Source organism: Melozone crissalis, unplaced genomic scaffold (assembly GCF_028551555.1).
Source record: "Melozone crissalis strain CALT ecotype California unplaced genomic scaffold, PUWL_Pcris_2 ptg000004l_1, whole genome shotgun sequence".
Taxonomy (NCBI): Eukaryota; Metazoa; Chordata; class Aves; order Passeriformes; family Passerellidae; genus Melozone; species Melozone crissalis.
In genome coordinates this window covers 42,878,447-42,901,502 of record NW_026535782.1, presented here as the reverse complement: position 1 = coordinate 42,901,502, position 23,056 = coordinate 42,878,447, and the positions used below count along the sequence as shown (strand labels likewise).

At 50.5% G+C, this 23,056-nt stretch overlaps 2 protein-coding genes across 6 annotated transcripts; both read right to left on the bottom strand.

Annotated features, from left to right (window-relative positions):
* Positions 1-4,531: 4,531 nt before the first annotated feature.
* SSTR3 (somatostatin receptor 3) lies at positions 4,532-9,620 on the bottom strand. Of its 5 annotated transcripts, XM_054278567.1 has the most exons (3): positions 8,916-9,620; positions 6,780-6,944; positions 4,532-6,038 (listed from the first exon to the last, which is right to left on the bottom strand). In XM_054278567.1, the coding sequence occupies exon 3, from the start codon at positions 5,982-5,984 to the stop codon at positions 4,779-4,781; it is 1,206 nt and encodes a 401-aa protein (XP_054134542.1). In that variant the 5' UTR covers positions 5,985-6,038; positions 6,780-6,944; positions 8,916-9,620; the 3' UTR covers positions 4,532-4,778. The 5 variants fall into 5 exon arrangements, with proteins under 5 accessions (XP_054134542.1, XP_054134535.1, XP_054134554.1 ...); XM_054278560.1 differs by lacking the exon at positions 6,780-6,944 and having other exon boundaries at positions 4,532-6,044; XM_054278579.1 differs by lacking the exon at positions 6,780-6,944.
* A 2,400-nt stretch (positions 9,621-12,020) lies between these two features.
* Positions 12,021-20,802, bottom strand: RAC2 (Rac family small GTPase 2). The gene is made up of 7 exons (XM_054273152.1): positions 20,688-20,802; positions 17,684-17,755; positions 16,366-16,483; positions 14,865-14,927; positions 14,047-14,206; positions 13,028-13,162; positions 12,021-12,282 (listed from the first exon to the last, which is right to left on the bottom strand). Exons 1-6 carry the CDS (start codon positions 20,720-20,722, stop codon positions 13,032-13,034), a joined length of 579 nt encoding a protein of 192 aa, XP_054129127.1. The 5' UTR covers positions 20,723-20,802; the 3' UTR covers positions 12,021-12,282; positions 13,028-13,031.
* Between the last annotated feature and the right edge of the window lie 2,254 nt (positions 20,803-23,056).

Here is a 23,056-nt window from a genome sequence, read left to right as displayed (position 1 = left end):
GAGCAGCACACACAGGTCTGGGTGTGTGGGCACCTCTGTGAGTGGCCCCATATAGTCTCATGCACACATATATGTGCTTGAATCCGTGGCATGAATACGTCTGTGTGTTTATACACATCCATATGCACACGCACACACACAGAGGCACGCAATCATGCAATAAACACTCATTTTCATGCATGCACAGCATGCACAGCACACACAGATGCCTCCCTCTATCTGCTCTCGTGGGGTCTGATGTGTGTGCACAAACCCTCTGACAGAATGGGGTCCCCATGTCTCTATCACCCATCTGTAATCACACGTTTGCTGGGAAGAGGATTGCACAATGCTGCTGAAATCATTGCAGCCCTTTCTAGTCTTGCAGCTCTGATCACTACGTGACAAGAATGAAACCTTTTGTGCAGCACAGGGCTTGATGAAGCCCTTATCTCTGTGTCTCTGCACCCAGAATAGAAAAGCACTTTTCCATAGCTGACTGGAGCAAATCCCCCCTGAACAGTTCCAGACTTTCATTTAGCCACTGCACATGGTCCCCATGGCCTCTGGGCTGCCCAGGGCCAACCACAGCATCGTTAGGGAGAGGGAGAGGGATCACAAGGGCAGTCAGATTAATGCCATTACCACAGACAACTCTGGGGATTCACCAACAGGGAGACAGTGCTGAGGAAAGAGCAGGGGTCAGGAGACAGTGACCTCCTGATCATCATTCCAAATGCCTGTTCTTATGAAAACTAGCCTTTAAAGCAATGGTGATAGTTTGAAAAATTTTGTGGCATGTTTTCTCCTCTTGAATTTTGGACAAGAAATACCTTTTCCTTCCCCTCCCCCAGTCTTATTTTCTGTTCATCTTCATTTTTTATTTCCCTAATTTGTCACTGCAAAATAGGATACAGCCTAGGGGGGCGAAGAAAACACAAGACAGAAAAACGTGATGCTTGTGTCTCTTTTCTTTTAAACCCCTATTTAATCTAAAGATCTCCAGTTGTTGGGGTTTTGTTTTTTTTGCAGATCTCTCTGGAACACATTTTGTTTGCCCCAGCAGGCTGCCCTGCAGAGCTGCCTTGGTGGGAGCTCAGATTCCGTGTGTCAAAATGATGTCTCCTTGGCATGCTTGCTTGGTGCTGGCATCGCAGTGCTTGGGCTCTTAAGGAATGTTGGTATTTTAAGAAGCCAACCAGTCGACAGAGTTTCTTGAATGGTGATTTGCAGCAGATGGAGCTGCAAAGGCATGTGAAATGAAGTCTCAGCTCAGTGTGGTGGTGAAGGAGACTGTCTCCGTTAAGTGTGTTGGCAGCTGGGGAACTCCCCCCATCTCCCCACAGCAGCTGGGCTGCCACTCCATGGATAAGGAAACCCATCCTATATCTGCCCCCCATCCTCCTGAACTGCCTCCTGCAAGGTCCTTGATCACAGCCACATGCCTTCTTCAGTGCCTGGTCATCAATCATGAGCAGTGTTACAAGCTCCTCATGCAATACAATCTCTGCTCTGTCCTACAGGGATTGCTCTGCTGGGGGAGTCCAGCATTCACCTGGCTCTGCCCTCTCTGCAAGAGGAGCAACACAGACCAGAGTCTAAAGTGCTGTGTTGTCCATCTATCTGACCATTTGGTTGTCAGCCCTTTTAATCTTTCCACCGCTTGCTGCCCCTTATAGAGGCAGAAGCTTTGGCAGTCCATCCTTATTCTTCCAGGATTTCTTGGTCATGTTGCATCCAGTAGATGTTGCTGGAGCTCCCCAAGAAGCTAAATCAGAGGCTTTTTTTAGTCCCACAAACTTTATCCCACGCCCGTGAATAGTTTGGCTGCTTTTCTGACTGGGGCCCATGGTGTGGGAAGCTGATGCAAGGATTGAGGGAGAAAAAGATGTTAAGACATAGCAGAAGATAGAAACTGGCTCCCAAGCTTTCTTTTCCCCATGAGCTGAGCCTGCACTCCTGGGTGTCTGACTGCCCGTGCTCAGGGAAGCACTGTAAGGGCAGCTGAGCAGTTCCTGTGTGGTCTGGCAGGCAGCTCAGCTCCCGAGGCTGAGCCTGCAGGCATGGACAGCTTGGCACCACCATCCCAGGCTTAAAGAGGAAACATGAGGATGTAGGATTTCAGGGGACAATCATTGTTGTGGATGTGGTGGCAGTACCAGTGGCTGAGAGCACAGCTGAATGTGTTTTGGTTGGTTGTGTCTGCAGTCCCTGCCTACCCTTCCTCTGCTCTCTCACCTGGCTAGGAGATGTCTGTTCACCTGACACCCCGTGACAGTCATTTTCCAAAGTTGGGTGTCCTGCACTGCAGAACACAGTTCTGAGGCCTGCCAGGCCTTCTCACATTGCCTTTGTGTGACCTTGACTCTTGCTTCCTCATAAAGTGGTTCTGTTCCCACGATCCTCAGCTGCTGCAGCTTGTTCTACTTCCCAGTCCAGGACTTTTGGTTTCTGTCCCAGCACACCCAACCCCATGCCACCCCTTCCCTTCTCTTACCTTTTCTCAAGTGACCTGTGAGACATCTTTCCATTACCCAGCCATCTCCCATAATTGACCTTCCACAAGTGACCTCCTGCAACATCTCCTGACCTCAGGGAAGTGTGTGTCCTTCTGGTGGGTCCCTCCTTCCCATTTCTCAAAATTGTTTTTAGAGAAAACTGCCCAAAGGGCTGTGGTATGAGGGTCATTTCAGTGGCTGTAACTTAGCAACAGCATTCATGGAGAAGTTAAAAGTAATTTTTACAGACATTTTATATTTAACAGACATTTTAGCAGAGCTGCAGGAATGAAGCCAAAGTGGAGAGGGAGACCTTTATCCCACCCACCCTTGTAAGTGCTGCTCCTCTAGCCTGCACACTCTGATGGACCCATCCACAACTTCCCTCCAACAAGCAGCGTGCAGGAACAAGCACTCATCCAACTCCACAGCAGCACATTTGTTCTCCAGCTCTTATCCAAGCACTCACATCTGTACTTAAACATCCTGCAATTACATAAACACACTCCCTCACCTGTGTTTGTTGTACACTTACACACATGCATATCCCCTTAGGTACCCCTGCACACATGTGCACGCCCCCAGCAGATGAGCATCAGTGCCCAGGACTGGCACCAGCCTCCCACCAGCCCTGACTCCTTGGTCTCTGATCCTCTTCAACCAGCCTCCTACATGTACAGTCCAGGGAACAAAGTTTTGCCTACAACTGCCTTTGTACACATGCAGACACATCATTTGTTCACCATTCTGGGCCAAATACTCTACCACTTCCTACAGGATAAATTGGTTCCTAGTATTGCCCCGACTCTTTACAACCACAGCTCTGACACACTGGAGATCCCCTGACCTCTGCCTGCTTCCTGCCCCCATCCTGTACTGAGAGCTGCCTTCACCTCCTGTGCCAGCCAAACATGACTCTGTGCGGAGATTGACTCAGACATTGTGTATTCTCAGGAGAGCAAATCTATAGCACTCCCTTCCCTAAACACATAGAATGATTTTGCCCACCTGGCCTTCCAAGTCCAAAGGCTTTATTTATAGTAAAGCTTAAGGAGAAGGAAAGAAATGCTGCCTCCAACTCATGTCTCATTTATCTTCTCTACCCTTGTTACACCTCCCACCAGAGTGCTGAGGCACCAGGAGAACCCTGAGGAATGTGAGGTGTAGGAAAGAAATGATTGAACTTTTTCTCCCAGGCAAGTCTCATCATCCTGGCCAGAGTCCATAAGAGCTCTGAAAAGAAAGAGGAGGTTTTGAGCAGTCAGTGCTCTCCAGCCAGACCACCACAGGCAGAAAATCTGTTCCTAATACTTTTTGAAGAACAAGAAAGGGCCAGCCATGCATGGAACTGGCTGGTATATCTTTGCTGCAGACATTTCTCTTTCCTGTTCATCTTTTAAGGCAGACCACTTCTCATGTTTATAAGTCAAGGCACTGGGTTGCCTACATGTGGTATATGCCATCTGGGGACTTCCTCAAGGTGCCACCATGAGATGGCAGCCTATGCCCTCCAAAGCTGGATCACCTAAGGGCAAATCATCACTCTTGGGCTGACCTTGTTTCTCTGTACTCCCAGTGCCCATCACCTCTTCAGCTCTCCCTAAATGCAGTCTGCTCTTTACGTGGTGTTGACAGATGAAAAATCATTTGCTCCTGGTGGCGAATACGCTGCTTATTCTTCAAAGACATGGCCTATGGTGCTGCACAATGTTTATTCTGTAGGAAGAAGAACTCAAAAGCAACCAGCCCAGTTGTGCCAACTTTTACCAGTTCACCAGGCAGTCAGGTATGACTTTGGGGTCACCAGCCATAGGGGACCACCAAGAGACTCCCAGGACAGAAAAATACACGTGTAAAGGAGAGGGAAAATACATTAATGGTTTTGGGGAAATCAATATCATATGTGTGTTTATACTGGGAAAATTAATGAGCATGTATGTAAAATATAGTACATAAATGGGAGCTTTTTTTATACTCAACATGCATGATATTTTGAAGGAGAGATCCCCTTGTGCATCCAGCCAAATAAAGAATATCTGCTTCTTAACGCTACATTAGTATTAGGAAGGTTTTATTTTTTACCAATTTCTGGTAACACTGGTACCACACACACCTCAGGTGTCTCTTCCAAGCCAAGAACAATGCCTTGCTTCTTCCACAAGATCATGGGGCCCTGTTCATCTTTAAGGCTACTCTTGGACTTTATTATTCCCTTGTATCATCTCCCATTGCCTTTGGAAGCAGAGAAGGTGAAGGGGATCCCATGTCCCGATGTGGCTTTCCCCTGCACCACCCCTTTCATCATAAATAGCTGACATGCAACTTGCTGCTCTTTTCGCATCCCGCAGGCTCCTCGGGGAGTGGTTTTTGCTCATTGCTTTTTCCTTCCCCACTGCTTAGAGGGCGCTCCTGCCTGTCGTTTCCATTCCTGGTGATCTTGCTGATCTCACCCTCTTCCCTTTCATCATCGATCTTCTCTGGGGGGCATGCTGGCACCTCCTGGCTCTGGACTCGGCGGGACGGCCTGAAGATGGCCCTGCGGAAGCCCTGCTTGAAGCGGTAGGAGAGGAAGCCATAGATGATGGGATTGGCGCAGCTGTTGGCATACGGCAGCACCACCACAAGGAAGTAGACTCCAAAGAGGGATGGCTCCTCTGGCAGCGGGCACACAACATTGATTATGTTGAGGACGTAGAAGGGAAGCCAGCAAAGGACGAAGACGGCCACCACAGTCACCACCATGCGGGTCACTCTGCGCTCTGAAAGCTTGTGCTTGGAGGACAGAGCCCTCACCCGCCTGCCGGAGGAGCGAACCTTCACTACAATCAGGAGATAGCAGAGACAAATCACCAGCAGTGGTCCAAAGAAGCCCAGGGTGGCAGTGTAGACGATGAAGCCAGCTCTCCACACCGAGGCAGGCTCTGGCCACTGGATGTGGCATGTGCTCATCCCTAAAGGGACATCTGAGAAGACAACCACGGGCAGCACCACTATGGAAGACAGCACCCACATGGTTACACTCACGGCCTTGGCCACCCGTGCTGTCCTCCATTTGGAGGACTTGCCGGGGTGGACCACAGCCAGGTAGCGGTCAACGCTCATCACCGTCAGGCAGAAGATGCTGGTGAACTGGTTGATGGCATCCACGGCCATCACCAGGCGGCACATGAAAGAGCCAAATGGCCAGTAGGACAGGGCATTTTGTGCAGCCAGGAAGGGCAGGCCCAGCATGAAGAGTTCATCAGCCAGGGCCAGGTTCAAGATGTACACGTTGGTCACCGACTCGCTCACGGAGTGCCGTAGGACCACATAAATGACTAGGGAATTCCCAGCCAGCCCCACCACACAGACAATGAGGTAGACCACGGGGATGAGGACACCGCTGACAACTACACCAGGGCTGACAGTGGAGGAGCTGTTGGGGATAGTGAAGCCTGCCCAGCTACTGGAGGCATTCTCCTCCTCCAACACTGCTGGCGTGGGGAGGCTAAAAGCAGAAGCGTCCATAGCAGAGGCAGGGAAAAGGGCAGGGGCAGTGTCCTTGCAGGATCAGTTAGCAATCTGGAGCTGAAGAGAAGAGAAAAAAACCATTGATAGTGGGGATACGACAGCTGAACAAGCCACAGGTAAAATCATCACGTTAACTGTGTGTTAGGTATAGGCATGGGAAATCAAGGGGAGTTTGTGGATGCTAGCAGATGCTGGAAAATCTAGGACAATATCAAACCCATCTAGGCCTGCAAGGCACAGTGCACATGGAGGGACAAACGGGGACATGGCTCAATGTGGGCCTCTCCTCTAGCAAAAGATCCTCTGGAGAAAGAACAATAGACTAGCATAAGGACAGGGAAAGTTTTCATTTTCTGCTAATGGATCCAATACTGAGGACAAGGTCACCAGGGGCCTGGTTCTCATTTATGAGTGGCAGGTGGTTTACAAGCAAAAGAGGGGAAAACATCCATTGACAAAGTGCCTTTCCAACTCTGACTTTCCTATTCTCTGAGTATTTATTCTCCTGCTTGCTGAAGCTCTTTTTGGACTGGCAAGGTTATTGTTAGCCTCACAGGAGAAGGAAAAGCACTTTCAATCCAAGCAGAGAGGCTTAGCTCAGCACCTGAGCTGAAGGGCAGCTGGCTTGTGTTATGCCAGTTTGAGAGTAAAAGAAAGATAATTTTGGGTACACCAAGAGGGATCAGTCCAGGTCCCCCTTGTCTCTTTTTCTTCTGTTCTCCCTGCCATTCTCTCCCTCTCCTTCTGCATGCTGCAACACACTGCTAATGGCAGAGGCTTTGCCTGCCCCACCTGTTTGCAGCACCAAAGCAGCGTCCCAGCCTCTCTAAGCTGAGCAGTCCAGTTGTGTGTCACACGAGGGTTTGGCATGGAAACAGCACTCGGCTCACTCAGAGACAGCCTTGAGCAAACAAGCTTTCCATCCACCACCAGCTCGCTGCTGACACTGGAGAGGAGCTGCAGGAAGAGAAGGGACAGTTAAGGGATGGATGTGCCTTTTGTCAAGGCTCCATATGTGAAACACAGAGCCCAGCACACACTGTGGACCAGAGACACCCTGGAAACCTAATGCAGGGGAGATTTGTGTTTCTTTCAGGATTACTCCAGCTCTGGAGTAATTTCTGGAGGTGTGGACTGACAGGGATATCCCCCTGAATTAGGTCCTTGGAAGGGAAGATGACTTGGTGGAAGTGAATGGGGACCTTGAGGCTCACCTTTTCACATCTCAACAAATCTCTTAGGGCTCTGAAGCTTCTTCTCTATTGAAATTAAAACTGGGGATACCAAAGGAAAGAACTCCCAACCTTAAGTACTTTCAGGAGGCCAGAGACACTCCAGAGAATTTTCTTGCAGATGTGATTTTCTGTAGCACCACAACTTTCTTCACAAATGTCTAATATTACAGTATTTGGGGTTTTTTTGTTTGGTTGGGTTTTTGTTACTTGCTTGCTTGTTTGTTTGTTTGTTTTGTAGATGCCATTCCAAGTTCTGGAAACCCTAGGGGAGACCTGAGCTTTAGGATTCCTTGGCTACCAGACAGGCAAACCCAATAGACCCCACAGATGTATTAAATTTTACACTGAAGGAACCTCATCTGAGAGGCCCCATAAAAAACACAGTTGAACAACTATATCTTAAGGCCATTTCTACCGGCTATTGTATAAATGTTTCCTGCTTTAGAGCATTTGAGCTTTGAAGGACTGGGATGGTTTAGATTTTTTTAAATTTCCAGGTGCCTTGGGCTGTGACACACTGTCCTGCCAGAAGCCCATCTCATGGGGTCCTGCAGTCCCACACATCATGAGTGGCTGCACTGAATGAGCCGAATAGGAAGTGATTTGAAACTCTAAGTTAAAGGCAGTTTCCTCTGATATTTTTTCCAATTCTGTTCTAGAGAAACAAAACACTTGTTGGAGAAAAGAGGAGGGCAATGACTTCTCTAGGGACAAAGATCCCCACAAAAGGTGGCAGAAGCCAGAACAGTATGTTCATAAAAGGATGATCTTCTGAAAGATGATCACATAGACAGGAATCTCTTTGCACGTTCCTCCTGCATGCAAAAGAGTTTAAAGAAGAAAAAGGCCAAACATTTGGAGCCTTACAAATACCAAATATGGATGGAGATACTTCTGGTTGAGCTCTAAAGCATTTGGAGAAGCGTCTGGGGTCCAGATCTCAAAGCCAGCTGTTCAAAGTGTTGTTTAACAACACAGTAAATCCAGCTTCAGGGTAGCTTCAGAAGCCCTATCAAAAATGCTAAGATGTGCAACAAAAAGCATGGATTTCCTATAAACTCATTTTCCTGCTCAGGCAGCTGCAGAGGAGAAACTTGATCTTTAAGCAGGTGCAGTCTGTTGCTGCCATTCTAACTTTGTCAAGTACCATGGACCAGCTCAAATGCCATGTCACACATTTTGGCTAGTTTGGCAGGAAAAACACTGGGCACCAGTGCTCCACCTAGTCTGGGTCCACTCTGCTGGTGGCTTTGGCAGCACATGCATAGGCAGGAGCTGGTGAGGAACACTGGCCTCAGACTGACAGTGTGATGGCATCCCCTTGGATCTGCTCCTGATGTGCACAGCACCTGTTGCAAGAGGCTTGGGATCCTCTAACAGGTCCTACCAGGATATGCCTGGTTCATGCAGCTGGAGAGCAGGAAGAAGGCAGAGAGGTAGCAGGAGATGGGAAATTGGCACTACTTCTTTCCTTAGGTTGAAAAAGATAAGTATATATATATATATATTTCTGCATTGAATGAGAGGAGGAGGTGGATGCTGAAAGCTGAGCCTAGTCCTGGTAACAAACCATGGGGAGCAGCTGGGAGGGACAACACAGCCAAATAACCTGCACCACCTCTCTTGACCCCCTCCCCTCCTGTCCCCCCGGTTTCCCACGGCCCTGCTCCAGCTCAGGACTCTCCCGTCTCACCTCGGGGCTGAGCTCTCTCCTAAGGACCAGGCTGGACTGGCAGAGTTGGAGGGTCGAGAGCGAGGGGTGGTCGGCAGGTTTCCTTCTCTGGAAGTGCAGACTTAACTTCTGCGTGGACTCATGCCCGCGGGAGACATCCGGGAAGGGCGGCCAGAGCCGCCGGGTACTTACAGGTCGTCGGGATGCACATTTTCCTCCGCTTCCCCGGGAGAATCCGTGTCATGCTTTTCCCCTTCCCCTTTCTCAAGCGCGAACGAGCAAAGCGCTCCCGTGGGGAGCGAGCCCCGCCGGGCGCTGCCGGAGGCTCGAGTCCCTCTGGCCGGGCTTGCCCATCGCCCCCGCCGTGCCCGGCGCGGGAGGGATGCGGGATGGCGGCCCCTCAGCCCCGCGGCCCCGCGGCCGTGCCCCGCGCAGCCCCCGCCATCCGCGGGCTCGGGCAGCGGGAGCCAATGGGTGCCACGCACCGAAACACCGGCAGGAGAAGGAGGAGAAGCAGGGGATGGACGGCAGGGCAGGAGAACAAAGATGAGCGGGGGGAGATACCGGGATGGAGAATAAAAGCGGGAGAGGGAGGCGCAAGGAGATGGGCAGAGGGATGAGGGGAGCGCAGAAGAGGGGAGGATGAAGGAATGAGGAGTGCGGTAAAAGAAGCTGAGGACAGTGGGGGGAAGAGGGAGAGGAAGAAAAGAGGGATTCAGAGAGCAGCGATGTGGTGGGAGAGGGGCACGCAGGAGGGGGCGACTCGGCTCGGCTCTCCTCGGGGCACCCTGGAGACGGGCCCCTGTTCCAAAGGTCTTGCAGGCAGGACTGGGGCTGCTCGGAGCTGCAGGCACACAGCAAATCCTTCTGTCTGGCAGGGTGCTCAGAAATCGGGCAGATGTTGAGCACACAGACCCTTCTCCCTTCTGTTCTGCCCTGTGAGCACCTCCAGATGGATGGAGATGAGGGCAGATGGGCAGATAGGAGACTGTCTCTTTCAACTCCTTCCCCTTCCCTGGCTCCACACATGATCTCTTGTCTTTTGCACCTCCATTGGGAAAATGTTCCAGTTTAACAGCCCCAAACTTTCCTACCAAATTTAATCTCTGCTGTAAGGCATAGACCCAGAAGAAATCGATCTAAGAAAGAAAGTAATCTTTGTGAGAGCAGTTGTCCCATGAAGGATTTTCCATCCCATTCCCTGCACAAAGGGCTTCCCTGTCATTCTCACCCCCTTTCCTGCCCTGCAGCCAACATCAGTGACTCCTTGTACTGTGCATCACCCAGTTCTTGACATTTGGCACTGTTGTTGTGAGCATTTGAGCCCCTAGGGTAAATTCCAGCTTCAACAAAAGAAAGTAGGATCTCTTCGAGCACAACACAGCCAGGGTCTGGCATCCAAACCTACTTGGGCAACTTTATATGCAGCTGGTCCTGCCCAAAGGTGAGTTGATGAAGGCAGTACAGGGTTTCAGATCTGCCAGGCCTCTTTAGGCCAGAATTTGGCCACAATGCTGTCTGGAGACACAGAAGAGAGAGGAATCCTCAGTGGGAAAGAAATGGCATGGGTAGCACCCAGAGGTTTTCTTTACCATGGCAGGGCAGCTGTCTGTAGCACCATGCAGAAACCCCCAAGCTCCTTTGTTAGAAGAAACAGCCATGAAACAGCAGAGTTCTACACAGTCCTGCTAACCTTGCATAAGCACAGTCATTGCATCACAAATTCCAGGTCTCCAGATCACTCCCTGAATGCTCTAAGGTGTCCCATTCTCTGCCTCAGCTCCAGTGGGGGGCTGTGCAAACTGCTTAAATTGTGCTGGGAGGACAGCTCAGCCTGTGCACCTCCCCAGGTAGGCAGATACATGAATTTTGTTTCACACACATCATATGCATTGCTGTACGTTACAGGGGGTGGGGCAGACTGAAAAGGTAAAAGCCAAGGCTTGAAAACTGGAGAGAAATAATAAACTGCTGGGAATATATTGCCTTGAGTCATGCTTAGGATGCTTAAAGGAGGTTAGATACCATTTCCAAGTACTTTGTGTCCCTCACCCTTTCACAGGTATATGCCCATACCAGAGGCTTCATTTTTACTCTTCTGGACTTACACTGCATAATTTGTATTACCTTTGGGTGGGGCCTGGGCAATTAATCCAGCAGCCCATGTGCAGTGCAGATATTTGTGGAACTCCCTGCCACAGGGTGCCTGCCAAGGGTTGCTCTGAACTTTATCAGTAGGAAAAGTGTCACATCACTGAATTAACTGCCTCATTCAGATCTGACTGTGAATTGGAATTGCAGAAATCTCCCTGGCAGCAGGGTACCTCGGGAGCTTCCCTGTGTCTGGGTGCACCTGGCATCACCAATGCTCCTCCTCAGTGCAGGAAGCAGCCTTTGAAGCTCAGAAGTGTTGCTGCATCCAGGAGCAGTAATCTGGCTCAACTCCATAGTTTCTCTGTGCCCTCCTAGGACTGCAGGATTTTGCAGTGCCAATCATCACACCCTGAGCCCTCCCCTCTCCTGCAAGTAGTGGCAGTAGCAGCCACCCTGTAACACTTCCTCTGGAGTCCCTGCAATGCATCAGGAAAGCAGGTGCTCACAGCTGCCAGATCCATGGTACCGCTGGGACCGCTCTCTTCAGCTTAATTTTAGTGTCTTGGAGGCAATTTGTCTGGGCTGGTGACTCATTCCTCCCTTTTAATTTTTTTCCCTGCCCTCCCCCTTCCTATTCTCACTCTGCCTGTGTCTGGCAGTGTGAGAGAGTGCCAGAGCTTAGAAGGATTAATGCAGCAATGTTTAGGTGAAAAGATGTCCCCAGCAACTGCGGGGGCAGTCCCCAGGGAGAGGAGTCTGCATCCAGGTGTCCCCTCCCGAGGCCTGCATCCCATCCTCTGTGTGGCACAGAGGGGAGACAACTTTTCCTTTCAACGCATGGATACCGAGAAGAGGAAAGGCAAAAGGAATGCGGGGGGCTCAGGTGAGAACTCAGCACCTTCGCAATCATCCTCCAGCCCCCAGGCTCCCCGTGGGGCTGCCAGAGGAGGGGCACAGCTCCAGCCCCGCCGCCCCACTGCTCACGGCTCCAGGGCTGTGTCCCCCGAGGTGCGACACATCAAGGACATGACACAAATGTACAGTCTGTTTATTACATCTTATTCACTACATTGCAACCTCAGGGGCCCGGAAGGAAGGGAAGGGGCAGTTGGGCAGGTGAGGCAAGAGCGGGGACGTTGTGTGAACGTCAAACCAGTGCTACAGACCCACAGCAGTCTTTCAAGCCGGGAGAAGGAAAAAGAAGGAAAACCCCCAAGGTGCTGAACGCTGGGCTGCTGGAGCCATCACTCTCCTGTGTGCTGGGCAGCTCCTGGTACCAGGATGAGACCGGGATCTATAGCCAAAAACATGACAGACCTCATAATACCAGCTCAACTATTTTCCTGCTTTCCTTCCCTCTGCTCTGCTGATGGTGGGAGTATGAAGGGACAGGGTCCAAACTAGCAGGCTCTCACTCTTCTCTCTCATCAGGCTCTGACCAGCTTTGACTCTTGTCCTGAGGCCTCTCTCCTCCCTCTGCTGCCCTGTACTGAAGTGGAGGCAGGTAGAGACAACATGAGGAGTAAAGGACTCCTGTAGGAGAAGCTGCCACTTGCCAATGAACAACACAAAAAACCACTTGAGGTGAGCAGGGCTTGGTAAGAGGAAGGGCCACTGGAAACTGCTATGAATAATGAACAACTTTTTCTTTTCCTTTTTTTTTTTTTCCTACAGGCAAAGGCTATGGCCTCATAGGTCTCAGGGCAGGTCATCCCCAGGGCAGCCTGTATGTAGTTCCCTCTGCAGCAGAAGCCAACAGACAGTTCTTCTCTGTAAGGGCACATGTGGAAAATTCTAGGCTGCCCCACATCAAGAGATGGGAACAAACTTGCCCACAGTCAAGCAGAAAGGAGGGGGAAGTTCATCCTGGGTGCATCATACCACGTTCTGTCCTTTCCCCAAGCAAGATCAGCTTCTCCCTCTCTCTCCTTGAAGGTGACCCACTCCAACAGCCTCACCAGGAACAGAGTGGCCCCGACTGGGTTCAGGAGCAGGAAAGCACCACTGGTGTCCCTCCCAGGGATGCCTGTCAGACTTACTTGCTCAGAGGAGGCTGCATGCCCGTTTCTTTGTCCGGGTGGGCTGCGGGCACAGGACTGCTCGGATGGCCTCGTCAAACACCGTCTTGAGGCCTCGCTGCGTCAAAGCCGAGCACTCGAGGTATTTCACAGAGTCTGTCGGGAGGAAAGCAGCTGTTGCACTGCAGGGGAAGGCAGCTGGGGTAGGCAGTGGGGATACCCAGGTTTCTGCTCCTTACGCTAGAAAGCACAGCACCTGGCTCCTGCCCAAGCTGAATAAACACATCTCAGGTGATCACAGACATTACACATTGTCAAGACACATTTCACTCACTCAGACAGTCTTGACTTCAGGGCAAAGCTTGCCAGCTGCACTAGACCTAGGTTTGCCTACTGGCTACCCATGTAGCCAGAGCACAGCCATTTTGTGAGTCTGATCATGTCATCCTGGCCAGACACTCCCTGTGCTGAGCTCCTTCTTGGAAACTCCCTCAAGCTGTGTTTCTTACCCTCTCTCCCATTTCTGTGTGCCACAGATGAGGAGAGCTGGATGGTGGGGTGGGACACCCGTACCTGGGATGTATAAGCCCCAGCAGATAGAAGTAGAGACAGGAAACTACAGTTGCAGTTCTTCCTGAGAGGTTAAAAACCTCTCTTCTGCCTCTCCGGATATGGAGGAGTGGCCTCTACCCACTGTGCAGCTGTGGCTTGCACAGAAAAAAATACTGTCCCAGATAGAAGTAAGCAGAGCAAAAGGGGAGGAGAATGTGAAAGTGTGTGGTTATGTGTTTATGTGGAGGATGGTGGCCAGAGAAAGGCAGAAAATAGAGAGCTGAGGGGTTGAGCTTTCCTCAAGAAGCAGATCTCCTTCCTGAGTCTCCTGAAGTGCATTTTGTCCCATGACCCTGCATGTGTCTCCTTGTGTCCCTCAGAGATACCACTGTGTGATACCACCACAAAAGCCTTGTTAAATTGAGGTGAAGCCCTTTTCTTCTGCCTCTCTCCTTTCAGTAGGTCCAAGATGACTCCCAAACACCTACCTATTTCCTTGGCCAGAGCAAGACCCTGAGGATACGTTATGGGAGATAGCTTCTTCTCCTTCAGCTTCTCAATGGTGTCCTTGTCATCGCGGAGATCCAGCTTTGTGCCCACGAGGATGATGGGGGTGCTTGGGCAGTGGTGCCGCACCTCGGGGAACCACTAGCAAGGCAGCAAAATGCCAAAGGGGTGAGAAGAGGTCACATATATGGGCATGCACATGGGAAACAAAGAGGCACTCCTGAAAAATGTCAGCTAACAGCCTGTCCTTTCTCACATCCATTGTTGGCACTATAGCCTGGCCCAGGCCAACTCCTGTTGCTGGGTCCTCAGGCAAAATCTCTGACAGGGAGCTCAAATTTTGTTATGCAAAAGCACCAGCTGTTCTCAGCCCTCGACCCTCCCACGCAGGGAAGAACATTAAAGTGGTAGGAAGGACATGCTTTTGTCCTCTGTTCACCAATCTCTCCCTTTTTTCCGCACTTCCCATCTAAAAGCTGTGGGTACCTGCTTCTATTCCCTATGGACCAGTTCTGTGTGTCTGTGCTTTGACAGTCCTGGCTGAAAGATGCCACCAGAACATAAGTCTGTGATCTGACAGCACAATAGCCCAGCAAGATGAATACTAGCCCATTGGTAGAGTTGCCTGCCTTCTTTAAATGAACTAGAAAATGCATCTGAAGGAGGTTTCTGACTAACAGAAAAGAGGTATGACTTCTTGTACCTACATGTCCTACTGGCAGTCCCCAGCCATAACCACTGTTCTTGCAAGACCACCATCACCTCCCTCAGCCCCTGGTGGCCCAGGAGAGGGTCTCACCTTAGCACGGACGTTTTCGTAGGATGCTGGGCTGACAAGGGAGAAGCAGATCAGGAAGACATCCTGCAGGCACACAACCATGGTGCAGAGTTAGGATGGGAGCATGGGATGGCATGATGAAGCAGGAAGGAGCAGGGAGGGGAGGGAAGGTCTGTGTGGGCAGCACCCTCCCTCTGCAGCAGAGGCTTGTGCTTGGGAAAGCTCTCTATAATATAAAAGTCCTGACTGCTGCTTCTTGCCTCCAGTGGAGAGAAGGATCTCTGCTCCCCTGAGTCACGGTAACCATAGCCACCATTATCAGAAGAGCCAAATGGTCAGCTCTGAGGACAGGGTTTTTGTGGTTGGCACACTCATCCTCATGGGAAACGGCCTGACAGCGTCCTGCTCATTTCTCACGGAACACCAGAGGGCTTTCAGGCCAAAGTAATTTTGCCTACAGTTGAGACAGACCTAGTTCCAGCCTAAAAAGTACAAACACAGGACTCAGAGGAGGCAGTTTTAGGTTTCCAGGTAAGCAATTCTCCTGGGCATGGTAGAATTCAGACTTCCTTTAAAACCAAAGCAAACCAAACAAAACCAAAACCATACCAGCTCATCAAGGTTGTAACTATTTCATCCAGCTTCACCTAGCTGGTGCAGTGGTGCCAGATCCAGCCTATCCACTTCCATACTTCTATGCCATCAGAGACAAAAACCATGGAGAAACATTCCTCCACCTATCCTTCAGATATGTCCCAGGGTGGATGCAAGCATGCTGTTGAGAAATAGACCTACTTGCACTGACTGCAGGCAAAACCATCTTATACCAGGTGTCTGATTCTTAGGTGGCTGAACCTAGCTCAAACAAATAATTTCTAATTAATTCCTAACCTTTTTGACTGCAGTGGCAACCTTCAGACTAATGTCTGATGCAGCAAGGTCTTTTTGAGCTTGCCAAAGCACTGCTCGAAACAACATTCTCCAGAGAAGGTGATCCTCAAATCCTGAAATCACTCTGTCACTGTGGTGAAAGACTGGTGAACACAGTATCTGAGGCACTCATTTGTTCTGCTAGAGGCAGCAGATCAAACACATGCCCACAAATCATATCTCTTAAAAGGCAGAAGTCAGGAGAGTGGGGTTCACAGAAATGTGACAAGCTCCTGCCTCAGCTCTTAAATTCCATGAACTATCTTAACTTTACAAAGAGAAGGTTTTTTCCAGAGCTGTGTAAGGCATCTGCCTCACACAAAGTCAGTGTCAGCTGGGCTCAAGAGTGTCTTTGAATGTCTCGTTTTCTAGCTCAGTTACAGGAGTTTAGATAAAGCCTCCAAAATATCCTTAAGGTATCTTTCAACTTTTGGTTTACAGGCAGTTGTTTATCAACAGAGATATTCTCATAAAAGGCCAGAGAGAGGCAGTAACAACCCTGCCACTGTTCCATGGCACACGTTGAGTTTTGCAGTGAGGGATGGAGATGTACTGAGGGAGGAAGGGAGGAGGGGCATGGAGTGTGACCCACCGTCTGCGGGTAAGAGAGCGGCCTCAGCCTGTCATAATCCTCTTGTCCAGCAGTATCCCACAGTCCCAGATTTACAGGCTTGCTGTCAACCATCACGTTGGCAGAATAGTTATCAAATCTGAAATTCAGAGACATAGGCCATGGCTCAAACACGAGAAGAGGGAGCCCTTCCAGTAGTGTAGGTGGGGTTCATTCACTATGTGCACCCAGGAGCAAAGGCTGGTGATTGCTCTTCTCAGCTCAGCTCAGCTGGGTGACACTGCTTTCCTGTTAACCTCCACTTCATGGAATTCCCACTCATCAACCTCCTCCCCCTCATTCAGCTGTCCTGGACAGGTGCCTGGCTGCAGCTACACCTTTGATACCTTGCATGCAAGTTCACAAATCACTTTCTTTTCCCATTTTTCCCCCCAACATCCTTCCCACAACTGTCCCTGCTGTAGAGCCAAGCCCCTGTTTTTCTTCTGTGTTCTAAAACCTAGTTTTATTCTTAGAAGTGAAGAAGAATCCATGTCTCTGTACTTTGCTGCGCTCCTCAGCAGCCCTGCTGGAACTGGGAACAATGTGTCCCATCACCCTTTGACAAGCAAGCTTGAAATATTTTAGAACAACTGTCAGGATTGCATGCTTAGGAGTAAAGTCTTGGTAGGAAAAAAAAAAGGATAACAAAGCAACAGAGAAGTTCCTGCCCTTATCCTAGAAAATTTTACTTCCTGGTCCTTTTGGTACTTTTTCCCCCAGATTAAGGGAAACCAGTAATAGGGAGGAACTAACACAAAGGTCTTTTGAACATGTTCATGGCATCTGCACATTAGAAGGGACATGATTTAGTAGAGGGCTTGGCAGGGCTTGGCTAGTGGTTGGACTTAATGATCTCAGAGGCCTTTTCCAACCAATGCTGTGATTCTGCTCCATGAAGAATCTATGACTGCTCCAATGACAGCAAGTGCTTTGGACAGGGAAGGAAGTGGGGTCCCATGTCCATCCACCTGCCTTCTCTTGGATCTGGCCCAGCTGTTGTAGCCTAGGGCCTGTTTGTTTTGGCCAGCAGGATCCCATCTGCTACTTGTAAACTTAGCAAGCAGACAGACCTCGAGTTGGCTGGAGTCTCCCAAATATCCCATTTATACCAGGGTTTTATAAGGTTGCTTCTCATGAAAGGTGACAGATCCAAAGTTAGAGAGACCTTCACCAGATTTCCTCTGCTTGTCATGGAGATTGTGACCCATGGAGTGCACAACAAGGGGTCACTGAGCCCCTTCACATCCCGCTTTTCAGGCCTCCCACCCACTCCAGGACCTGTTTATGAATTACTCACACAGTGGGGATGTATTCTCCTGGGAAGGCATTGGTGGTATAGCTGATAAGGAGACAGGTTTTTCCCACAGCCCTGGAAGAGAAAGAATACAATGGCAGGAATTCATGGAAGTGCAGGCAGCCTTGCTAGGCTGAGATGGAGATGGGGCAATCCTTCCACACCTCTAACCTCTCCAGAGATCCCTGGAAACAGAAACGCATTCACAGGGCCAGACAGCGCACAACCACAGGTTAGAAACCTGGCAGGAAGAAAGACAGGGTGTTGCCCAGAAATGTTTGTTGTCTTTGAGCATGAAGGCTTGTTTTCTGGTCTAGTACAAAGATGACTCTGAGATGGAGGTGGGAGCCCATTCTGCAGGGCATGCTCACAGCCAGGACAGGTGCATTGGCTTGGTGTGCCATGACAAAACTGCCATGCCAGCTCCAGCACTCAAGTACAGGCACTCCTGCCTGCTTTTCAGCTGCTGTGGCCAGGGACTGGTAGCAACTTTTACTGACTTGCCCAGTCTTTCCCACCTGCAGTAAGCTGCAGCAACACCTGCACAGAGAGCTGTAAGGAGCCAGAAAGGTGCCTGCCCCCATGGCTAATGGAGGCTGCTGGTGGTGTTTCTGAGCTGGAACCTGGTGCTTCCTCTCCCCTGAGCCTACCCACAACCTGCTGCAGCAGGGTGGAGTGCAAGGCAGCAGCACAGTCCAGACTGGGTGAGAGCATTGGTGGGGTAAGGAGCAATAAGGCTATCATGTGGGGAAAGATGTTGTGGGCAAGCTGAAGCCTGTGGTCAGGAAAAGAAGTGCAGAGAAATTGGAAGAAAATAAAGCAGCCAAGACAAGTGTTGGAAAGAAAATCCTTCTCTTGCTGGGATGCTGTTTCTCAGGTTTGTGAGGCCTAGGAAAGCTTGGCCTTGTTTCAGTTACAAACACAGGAAATGGAGGTGGTGACAGCAACCTCCCCCAACTAGCACAGCCCAGCAGGAGGGGGAGGTCTTTCCTGGGCAAAGGTTGGAATTCTGCTGCTGGGGACTCTCAGACCATCTCACTGTACCTGCAAAGTCCCCAGCCACAGGGCTGCAGTTCTGCCTTTTTGTGTGTCCTTGATAGGCACCCTGGTCACAAGGCACCTGCCTCTGCCACTGGACTGCAGGGCAGCTGAGGAGGAAGCTGAATTTTCAGCATGCTGTGACATTTGTTTCTTCCTCCTGCCACCCCCCTTTCTTAGATCCTCCTCTCTCAGTCCTGCTCTTTCTCCAGGTGGCTTGCTTCCTTCTTTTCATGGAGTTATGGAGGGAGGTGAAGCTCTGTCGGAAATGCCTCAGGAGATCTGTGGGCCTGCCAGTGGATCAGTCAAGGACGAGGGGGAGGTTCTGAACTGGTGTGGCTGAACAGAGAGCTGTGCAAAGGGTCAGTGAAGGGGAGAAGGTTACAACACAATGGGGAGGTTAGTGGCATCTGCAGGCTCCTGTCATTGAACCCAGGGCATGTTGAGAGGTCAGTGATGTGTGATGGAGAGGATATGGGGGGAGAACAGCTACGGGAGAACACAGGAGTTGAGTGATAGGAGAAGGTCCTGTGGTTGTTCGGATTGAGCCAAGAGGGTGACAATGCTGGCATGCCAGGAGGGAGGTAAGGGGTGGTAAACCAAGAGCTCAGAGCAATGGGGGCTGTGTTGCAAGATGGTGAGAGGTGCACAGATGTGCAGCGTGCAGAGAAGCAAAATGACGAGACAGGAGACATTTAAGACAGGTTGAAAGCAGGACTGTTACTGATAATAACAGTGTACTATTGGTAACACAGGTGTGGTGGGGTAAACCATGATGTGAGGGGATGCTGCCTCGAGGGAAGGCTGCAGAGCTGGTGCTGTGTGTGAGGGACAAACTGGGGGCTGGGGAGCTGGGTAACAGACAGTGCCCAGTGGAGTTGTTAATCCAGCTCCAATTTAAAGCCTTCAGGGGGCCTTTCTTAGAGGTTACGTTTTTTATTTGGGGCTTTGTCTTTCCTCATGCCTTCTCCCCACCCCCTTGCCCCAGCCCCTGAGAACATGTCTGACATGTATGTGTGCAGACATCTTGTTTCCCAGGCGAGGTCTAAAGGAGGAAGTGACTGTGGGGAGCAGCACTGCTGCAAATGTCTCTTCATCTGCTACCTTACAGCTGCCCCAGAGACATCTGGCCAGCTTCTAGGTGGAAAGGAATTAAGCTATTCCATTCCAAGCACAGACTCTCCTCCTTCCCTCCCTTGCATTTACTCATCCCACAGGGCAAGAAGAAGCTCTGTCCACTGTATCCTTCCTGTCTCAGGCAGTGATGACTGCTTAATTCATTGACAGCTTGGATCAGGCCATTTCCAGGCATCAGGGGACACAGGCAGAGAAGCCACCATGTTGTGAAGGCAAGGTTTTGTTACTCCCACTCCCAAAGTGGCCTATACTTGTGTCTATCTCAGTGGAAAGACCTTCTTCTCCTTGTGCCCACAGAGGGTCCTTGCCAGCAGTCTCCAGCACGCCCCAGTACAGGGCTAACCTGCTGAGAAAAGCTGAATATGGAGATCCTGAGAGACATCTTGCCAGGACCAGAGTGCCATGCCCTCTCCCAGTCATTCCCAGTGAGCACACACCTTTCGAAGAGCATTCACTTGCAGGAGAGCACTTGCACCTAATGGGTTTTAAATCTTAATGGGTTTTAAATCTACCTCCTGCCTACAAGTTGAATCTGGCAGGAGCACCATCACCTCCTGTGCATGGGACAGACCTGCTCTGCTTCCCATGGATGCAGATGGAAATGCAGACACACGATCAGCATTCCGTGCAGATGCCCTGCGAAATGCCCTCTTCCACGCTCTCCCAGAGGAATGTGCCTTGCCCCGGCGAGGGAGGAAGAGCATGTCTGCAGTAGCAGCAAGGCAGCGGGAGGTCAGAAGCCAAGCGGGGCAGTTTCAACAAGCATCCCCCACTCTCCGTGCCCGGTCAGGGGCTGTCCCGCCCCGCTCCCCCGCAAACCCCGGGTACGTACCCGTCTCCCACCACCACACACTTGATGGCTTGCATGGCTCCGGACCCGTGGCGAGGACGGTGCCCGAGGCAAAGGGAAGTCAGGCCAAGGCAAACAGCAGGGAGGGATGGGCAAATGTGGGTATCAACAGCAGGTTGCAAGGAGGGAGGAAATGGAAGAGGGAACTTCTCTCGGCGATCACCCTCGGGTCCCTCCGCCCCTCACCGCAGCCGCAGCGCTGTAGCAGAGGCCGCTGGCTGAAGGCGGAGCCGCTATGACTCCTTGGTTGGGATGACAATTGCTGTAATATTTCTCGTTCTCCCTGCCTGTCTCACCCACTCCCTTCCCACCTCATCCCAATGAACAGCGGGGGGCACCAAACTGCTTTTCCAGGGCAGCTGGACAAGGGTTGGAAGCGGGGTGAGAACGTGGAAGGGTGGGGTTTCTCCTGCCTCCCTTATCCTCCAAGCTTTGGAGAAGGTGTTAGCAGGGAAGGGAATCTGAAGTAGGAGTACTAGGGTGATGAGGGGTAATGAAGGTTTTTCAGGTCTTCCCAATGCCCCCAAGTGTCAAGGGTGGAACATCACAAGGAACAATACTGTGGAGGCTGAACAAGGAAGTCGTGCAGCCTCTAGAAAGCAGCTGCAACCCAATGGCTGCTCTGTTCCTCCTCTACTGTGGGGATAAGGGATTGCTACACTTACTTACCTGCCCAGACTACTAGTACATCCTTCTCTTCCTCAAGCTGGACAACCCCAGCTCTCTCAAGCAGTCCTCATTGTCCTTAGAAAAGATTTTTATAGCTAAGCATCAAGAAGAAGACAGCAATCACTCTAAGAAAGAAGAGACAAGAGCAGAATGATCCCAGGAAGCTCTACTCCTTTCTTTATTGAAAATGAGGATTTGCCTCCTTCTACTTCTTTCTCCTTCTATGCAGCATTAAGCCTTGAAAAGAGTGTATGTGTGCACATCTGTGTGCTCCAGCCTGACCTCATGAGTGGATGGGTTTTATAGATGGGATATGGTGGCACAGAATTAGTTAAGAATTTGGAGGCCAATCAGAGCAAGAGCAGTGGTTTTGCAGCTGGGATGTTCCTGAAGGAAGGAAGGAACTCTGAGTGAAGTGTTTCTCCAGAGGCTGATGACCTTTGTGCTGCTGCAGCCACAGGAGGCTGTTGTGAGTGACCTGCTCTGGAGAAAAGCGCTCCCAGCTGTCCCCCAGCGCTGGCTGCAGCCCAGAAACCTTCAGCCATGGAAAGGTTCCAAGCCTTCCCGCTCTTTCAGAAGCACAAAGTGACAAGCTGTACGAGGTGTTCCCTCTGTGGGTGGTAGGGAAAGGGAGGAAGGAAACCCACTGACACCTCTGCAGGTGATGAGAGCAGGGATGTGACACAGGAATCCAGGTCAGAGAAGGACAAAGGGAGAGAGGGACAAAGGCTTTTACAGAGGGGAGCTGGAAAGGACAGGCAGGCACAGAATATATGAACTCAGTTAGAAGGCAGGTGTATCAGGCTCTAGAGAATGCTACTGTGGAAAGACAAAAACCATTCTAGGACCTGGTGGCAGGGATGAACAAAAGCCACTGACCTGCTGAATGAACACCTGAATAGCAGTGTTTGCTTTTGTCCTGGTAGTGTGGCATATGGGCTTGTGGGACTGGCAGTGTGGAAGGGATCAGTGAAGACCACTTTAATTGGTCAGGGAAGAGGGATTGTTGTGGAGAACCCACATACAGGTGGGCCCCATGTCAAAGACACTGTAAATCTGCATGTCCAGCAATGAGCTATGAAGTCCTGTCAAGAGCCCATTTCTGGGCAAATTACTTTTGCAAGATAATTCCCTGCAACTGCAATGGACAGTCAGTTCTTGTCCAGTCAGAAGTCTGTGCTGTGAATCTATAAACGTCCTTCCTCCACCAGTGTCTCTGTAGAGGGACAACAGGGATCTACAGAAAAGCTTTCAGGATGTTTCTTTCCATCACATTTAAATGGCATTATTTAATAATGGGATATTACACTCAAAAACACATACAGTAATCACTCTAAGAACAACTGGCACCTGCTGCATTTGTACCTTTCAATTGTACATGCTGCAGGAAAAGGAAGGAACCTGCAGGAAACAGGCTCATAACCCCGGACTGAGCATATGCAGATGTGTTACTGCTGCTCTGGTGTCCTCTCACACCACCAAGAGGTGCTCTTGACATGAGTTTCCTTCTGCATGTGCAGCAGGGCACACATCTGAGGTTTCTTGTTCCCTCTGCTGAGTCTGAGTGAAATGCTAATGGGAATTAATTGCTCAGTGAGACACTTTTGTTCTGGGAGGCTTTCAGGGTCCTGAGCTGGGTCACCTCAGAGCGACCTGGATGTGCTGGTTTGCATGGCACCCAC